Source organism: Tetrao urogallus (genome assembly GCF_951394365.1).
Source record: "Tetrao urogallus genome assembly, chromosome: 22".
NCBI classification, from domain to species: Eukaryota; Metazoa; Chordata; class Aves; order Galliformes; family Phasianidae; genus Tetrao; species Tetrao urogallus.
In genome coordinates, this window is record NC_136835.1 from 915439 (window position 1) to 922847 (window position 7409).

The 7409-nt window shown below is 49.3% G+C and overlaps 1 protein-coding gene across 1 annotated transcript; it reads left to right on the forward strand.

The window, feature by feature from the left end:
* Positions 1-639: 639 nt before the first annotated feature.
* Positions 640-6253, forward strand: ANKK1 (ankyrin repeat and kinase domain containing 1; the record flags this gene model as incomplete). Its single annotated transcript, XM_079545738.1, has 8 exons — positions 640-827; positions 1821-2115; positions 2696-2847; positions 3326-3375; positions 3485-3640; positions 3895-4013; positions 4510-4555; positions 4905-6253. The coding sequence occupies 8 exons, from the start codon at positions 640-642 to the stop codon at positions 6251-6253; spliced, it is 2355 nt and encodes a 784-aa protein (XP_079401864.1).
* Between the last annotated feature and the right edge of the window lie 1156 nt (positions 6254-7409).

Genomic DNA, 7409 nt, shown 5'->3' on the forward strand with positions numbered 1-7409 from the left:
CTGGCGCTGCTGCCCAGAGAGCTGTGGGTGCCCCATCCCTGCAGGCACTCCAGGCCAGGTGGGATGGGGCCCTGGGCAGCCTGAGCTGGTGGGGGGCAGCCCTGCCCACGGCCGGGGTGGCACTGGATGGGCTTTGAGCTGCCCTCCAACCTGAGCCATTCTATAATCTACGATTCTGAATAAAGATCTGTTGGTTATAACTGCAGGGAGCCCTCTGGAGCTGCAGGAAGGCCCGTTGCTCACTGAGCCATCCTATCAATGTCCCACAACAGTTGCTGCATGCACTATGGAGCATGGGAGCAGCCATTGTGAGTGGGTTCACCAACCACCACCAAAGCAGCCAGCAGCCAGAGCTGGCTGAACTGCCTCGACCAGCTCCTTGCTGTGCTTTCCTGACCTGAAATGCCCCTCCAGGCAGTCAGCAGCTCCTTCATCCCTGCTCCCTGCCTCTCCATGCTGCTTACATTTCTTTTCAAGCAGTTTCTCAGTTTTACGTGCTCATGTTCCTTACGTACAAGGTCTGGAGACCCACCCCTTGGCTCACCACGCACCTCCCCATCCCCACTGGGTGTGGAGGAGCTCCCCAGTTATTCCTACACACACTGAAGCAACTGGCAGTGCAGGGCTGCCTCTGATGCCATGGCTTCGGGGACAGAGCAGCAATGTGGCAGCCTCACTGTCTTCAGCAAGGAGGACTTCGAGGAGGACTGGGTGAAAGTGGCCAGCGGGGGCTTTGGGTGCGTGTACCAGGTCAAGCACAAGAAGTGGAGGACGGTCTATGCGGTGAAATGCTCCCCGTACCTGCTGCACGACCCCGGCGCGGAGAGGTAATGCCTGCTCTCCTCCAGCACTGCAATCTGGCATGTATGTGTGTCTTAAACCTAATTAGCAGAGGAGTTTCTAGTAGTTGTTGCTGGGCTCGATGAGCTGATGAAGGTATTTATTCTAAATTTTTATTGCATTCAAGCTGAATGAATCCTCTTTGGTTTGTACCCACATGCTGATATTTCTTTTCCTGTGATGTTACTGACTCCTGTGGAGATGGCTTAATTTGGCAGTGACCATGCCTTTGGTTTGCAGTGTTTGTGCTTTGCATATTGCATTTAGTCTTTCTATTCTGGGGAATAAGTGAATCAAGCTGATCAGTTTTACTTCTGTATGTATCAGTTCAAGAAAGTTTAATCTTATGGATACCCCCAAAGCAAGAGGGCAGGGGCTAAGCAGTGCTGTGCCAGCACCCACCATCTTGTGCTGGAAGGGAGCAGGTGGGGGCCATGCCTTGCAGCTCTACCCCAGAAGGGAGCCAGAAACCACACGGGTCCCTCCTTGTGCAGCACTCCATGCTGCAGGCTGTGCCTTTCTGCAGTGAGCCTTTCTACTGGAAATAACACACCTGGGGTAACCCAGTGTGGGGTCCGTTCCACTGGAGAAAGTCTGGCAGAGGGTTTTGATCGGCTGAACTGTGTTTGGAAATGAGGGTGGCCCAGCAGGATGTCATTGTGAGCTCAGATTCATTGCCAGGGTATGCTTTCTAACTTCTAGAAGTCTTTACACTTGTACTGCTTGATGTCTGTCAGCAAACTCTGGGCACCCCAACTTGTTCAGCAGGTTGGGAACTGCAAAGATTTAGTAAAGCAAGTCTGGCAGAGCTGGCAGCAATGGGCAGGCTTGTCTAGACTGCCTCGGGACCAATTCAAGGGAAATTTGAATCTTTTAGGGGTGTACAGGGCTGCTTGGATAGCCCTAAGCTGCTGTACAGGAACTCCACCTATGGATCAGCACTGACACCATCTCTTGGTTCTTATTTTTTTTTGACCCAGAACTAGTGTGAACTGTCTAATGGAAGAAGCAACCAAGATGGAGAAAATAAAATTCCAGCACATTGTAACTATCTACGGGGTCTGCAACAGCCCTCTGGGCATAGTGATGGAATACATGGCCAGAGGGTCCTTGGAGAAAATCCTGCCCACTCACAAAATGTCATGGCAGCTCAAATTCCGGGTTATCCATGAGATGGGCTTGGCTATGAATTTCCTGCACAGCATGACACCTCCTTTGCTTCACTTAGACCTAAAGCCAGGGAACATCCTCCTTGATGGGAATATGCATGTCAAGGTATGGCCTTATTGTTTGCAGGGACAGGTCATTTCTCTTGGTAGTACATAGGCTGTTTTGAGTCCAGAAGCCTAACAAGGATCTTCAGGAACACTCATCATTAAGATTGACATCTGCAGCTTGCAAGAAGCAGCTGGTAAACAAATTGCATGACATATTCCAGATTATGTAGGAGATTCATAGAATCACAGAAACGCTCAGGTCGGAGGGGAGCTCAAAGCCCACCCAGTGCCACCCCCGGCCGTGGGCAGGGCTGCCCCCCACCAGCTCAGGCTGCCCAGGGCCCCATCCCACCTGGCCTGGAGTGCCTGCAGGGATGGGGCACCCACAGCTCTCTGGGCAGCAGCGCCAGCGCCTCACCGCCCCAGTTGTGCCAGAACTGGGAATACAGAGGAAAATGCTGATCCAGATGCTGCTGGGCTCGGTGAAAAGCACTGATTTTGGTTTTAGCTGGGTTTTCTCAGGTTTATCAGACACCTCCTCATATTCCTGATCATGAAGGACAGAGATATCTCCCAGCTAAAATGAAGAGAAGTGAGATGGTGAATGTTAGAGAGAATGTCATGTTCTCTGCTTGCAGATCTCAGACTTTGGGCTCTCCAAATGGATGGAGCAGTCAAGCCGAATGCAATATATTGAAAGCTCTGCTTTGAGGGGCACTTTGAGCTACATTCCCCCAGAAATGTTTCTGCAGAACACCAAGCCTCCAGGAATCAAATACGACGTGTACAGGTAAGGGCTGCCTTTCTGCACATGGGTGAGACAGCATTCAAATATCCTTCTGGCCAAATTGCTTTGCAGCCCACTTATAAAAGCTATGTTCTGGATGTCTGTCAGCTCCTTCACTACTGCACTGCACAGTGATCTGAGAGAAATAGCAAAGGGGGATTCATGTGGTCACATGCACTTGCACCAGTCAGGCACTCGATAACGCAGTAGGAATAAAATGGGCTGTATAGGGATGTAGGTTGTCATGAGAAATGCTATAAGTCACTCATCCACTGCTCAAGCCTTGTGGCAGACATCAGAGATGTATGTGATGATTCATAGAATATTGTCCTCTGGGGGTGTGGTGGGTGCAATCCCAGTTCTTCCATCATGAAGGACAACTTTCCTACATTTCTTGGGAAGACAAAAGTAATTAGTGGATTTTATGTTTGTGTCCGATGAGAACTCTATGGAAATGATTGCTCACAATCTCTCATTGCAGCTTTGGAATTGTCATTTGGGAGGTGCTTATGCAGAAGAAGCCTTATGCAGGTGAGTATGAGAGTGAATCCACTTCTTACATACTCTGCACTCACTAAAAGTTTATTACAGCCACCTCCACAGAGAAAAAGCCCAATGTATGCTGCTGTGACTCTTTCAGGAGCCAACATGATGGCCATCATTGTCAAGGTAGCAGCAGGCAAGAGGCCCTGCCTGGAACCCATCAGTGACGACTGGCCAGGGGAATGCCAGCAGATGGTGGACTTGATGAAGAGGTGCTGGGATCAAGACCCTAAGCAAAGACCAAGCTTTACAGGTGCAGTATTTGAACAGCGAATGGATTAGGCAAAGGTCAGCTGCAGGAATTAACAACTGGGGGATAAGCTTGCATGTAACTGGCTGCCAGATAAAGTGCCTGTTGCTTTGGCAATGCTTGGTACCCATCTGCTGTCAACACATCCTTTCTGTCCCTCTTGCCTTCCTCCCCATGCAGAGGATAACAGAGGACTCCCACAGCCCTGGGTGCTGACTGGGTAATCTGCACAGCTAACAGTCTCCCTGCTCCTGCAGATATCCCTGTAGAAACAGACATGCTGCTGTCACTGATACAAAGCCTTGTTGTGGATCCGGAGAACGAGCGCCTTGTCAGAAAGATGTCCCACAAACCTGCCATTGCTGGGAACCAGCAGGTGAGCAAGGCTGCTTAGTGCCTGGGGAAGTGCTCTGAGTCCCTCCCTCTTCTTACTAGCTCCTGAGGAAGTATTTCCTCTCCCATCACTATTTATCATCAGAGCACCTCAACACCCTGTGTGTGCTTGCATAGGGTGCACATCTGTCATTCATTTATGGGGATGGGAAAAGTCCAAATCAATCTAGGAAGCTGCCCACTGTGCTAAACGATAGATGGTCCAACAGAAAGGTCCTTCCTTCCAGCTCTATTGCGGTGGCTTTGTCATATCTAAAAAGTTGGAGCTAAGGAGCAAAGTCTCATGATATCCCGAGATATCTTCAGGCTCCTGCATGCCCGTTAGTGTCATGACTTGCTCTGCTCTCAGGATTGGATAAAAAAACACACGAATGACAACACAAAACTCTGGAGCAAAGAAGAAATTTGTGCTAAAGATATATAATGCAAATAAGCAACTTTCTCTTACGTTTTTTTCTTTCCCCCTTCCTGAAAATGAGAGTGACAAAGAAGAGCTTATCTTCTCTCAAGACGCCAGAGCCAGTGGTAAGTAGGGAACTCTTCTTCATCATTTAAAGATAAGGAAGAGGGAAACCAGAAGAATAGGCTATTTCATTGCTCTCCAGAGATAAGGATATGTCTCAAGGAGGTTTTCTCCGTGTGTGACTTTTCATTTTAAATTAAGCAAAATGAACTACATGGGAAATAAGTTCCCATGATGCAGAGACCAAACATCTCATGGTTTCGAAAGAAACATTTCACATTCCCTATCTCTAGGACGCTTTTATTTCATCACGCAACATGAGGAGCCGCATGCTGTCCCTCCTGTTTTGTGCATACCGAGCTGTTCCACTCTGCCTTTCTCCCCCTGGTGTTCTGTTTCCCCTGCCTTTAGGAACCGGTCACCAGGAGGTTCACGGCCCACCTTCGCACAGTGAGATGGAAAGCCCAGAGGACATCCTGTATCAGGAGATCTGGAGAGTTCATGAGAATGGCCTCACACTGCTTCACTTCATGGTGATCCAAGGAAACGTGGAAAAGGTGAAGTTTCTCCTGAGCTGCAAAGCCAATGTGAACAGCCAGGCGGTCTGTGGCTACACCCCGCTCATCGTGGCTGTTCAGAAGAGATCACCAGAGATCTGCTCGGTGCTGATAGAGCACGGTGCGGACACCAACATGCCCGATGAGGATGGCTGGACACCTCTTCACTTCGCTGCTCAGAATGGGGATGACCGAATTGTTCGCCTCTTGCTGGACCACCAGGCTCATGTCAACGCTCAGGAGCACGACGGGTGGACCCCTCTGCACTTGGCATCCCAGAACAACTTTGAGAATGTGGCCCGAGTGCTGCTCTCTCGCCAGGCTGACTCCAACACCCAAGAGGTGGATGGGAAAACCGCCCTCCATGTGGCAGCCTGCTTTGGGCACGTCGGCCTGGTGAAGCTCCTCGCCAGTCAGGGAGCAGACCTGGAGAAGAAGCAGAAGAACCACAGGACTCCACTCCACGTGGCTGTGGAGAGAGGGAAGTTCAGGGTAGTCCACTATTTGCTGAAGAACGGGGCCTGTGTCAACAGCCTGGACCAAAACCATTACAGCGCCCTGCACCTGGCCGTGGTGAGGGGGAAATATCTCATCTGCGAGAAACTCATCAAGTACGGAGCCAACGTCGAGCTGCGGACGGACAAAGGCTGGACCCCCCTGCACCTGGCTTCATTCAAAGGACACATCGAGATCATCCACCTGCTGAAAGACAGCTGTGCCAAGCTGAACGTCAGGGGAAGCATGGGCTGGACACCGCTGCATTTGGCCACGCGCTACAGTGAAGAGCCGGTGGTCAGCGAGCTGCTGAGGTGTGGGGCAGACCCCAACATCGCTGAGAAGTCCGAGTGGGCCCCCCTGCATTTTGCAGTGCAGCGGGGCTCTTTTCTGACTGTCATCAATCTCCTGGAGTGCAGGGCAGATGTCAACGTGAAGAACAAAGTGGGTTGGACACCGCTGCACCTCGCCGTCCTCAAGGGCAACATGGCCATTATAAAGACCTTGATTAAGGCTGGTGCTCTGCTCGATGTGGAAGATATTACTGGCTGCACAGCCCTCCAGTTGGCAATTAGGCACCAGAAAGAAAACATCATTACGTTGCTCCAAGGCAAGGACTCGCAGATGAATACATTGCAGAATAGGACCCTGGTGAATGATGTTCAGATTTCAAGACCCAGAACTGTTCCAAGAAGGACAGATTTGTAGATTCATAGCATCTGGCATTTATCACTCAAATTTTCCAGTATCAGAGCCTTAAGTCACTATATCCTGTCACCTGGTGATTACAGGGGATTTTTTTTCAACGGCAATTTTTGAGTATAAATACTGAAAGAATAAAAGAGAGCTACAGAGGGGAGACGGCAAGTTATTTTTGAGAGTGACCAAATTTATAGCCCCTTTTGGCTTGGTGATGCTGGCGTTAGGCTATGCTTCTCTGTTCTGATACTCACTGCATGGGGGTGGAAAAGGATATGTGTACTCCCTTTTACAGCGGACACTGCTGGAATCATGCATAGCAGTGCACATACAGGTGTCTTCCATATGTTTTCTTGCTTTTATTCTTTGTTTTCTGACAGAGCAGATTGGTGTAAAACAGCTTGGCGCAGGTGGGAATTGAGTCTTCTCACCTGCTGCTGGAAATAGACACCAAGCAAATGGTGCAGTGATGTGTCAGATTTTCTGACATCTCATTTTTGTAACAAGAGCCTTTATTAAAAATAAACCGAGTAAGAAAAATCTCTGGTGAGAAGTATTTAAATGGATGCAATGCACTGCAAAGTAATTCCACTCCATCCCTTAAACACTCAGGCTGTCATTCCGAAGATGGCTTGAAGGATAAATCAAGAAATGGGTGCAGTTGGTGGATGCAGTCAGGTGGGATTCCTTCCTGCCTTAGCTGAGGGCTATTAGTTTGCAAGGCTGCTCTCAGGCTCCTCTTCTCTTTGACCAGACAGGCTTGTCTGGAAAGTGTTGCTCATGGTATTGAATGAAATTGTTTAGATTCAAATTTTTTTTTTGCTGATAGTATGTTTTTGTGGATGTTTCTGTGGATGTGTAGAAAAGGCGTGATGACAAATGCATCCTATTTATGCAGCTGGTCCTACTTTAAGGGTTGTTTTTACAGGCAAGAAATCAGTGGGATTGTCCTGAAGCAAGTTAGGCAGCAGTGCAGGTGATGCAGTGTGGCAGCTGGGGAGACTTTGGGGCCAAAAGAAGTTATCACAGAGTCATAGAGTGGGTTAGGTTGGAAGGGACCTTGGATTTCATCTAATTCCAACCCCTGCTGTGGGCGCCAGATCAGGCTGATGCAGAACAGAACCTGCTATTTTCAGCTGAAGGTTCAAGTGATGTCACCAGTGGG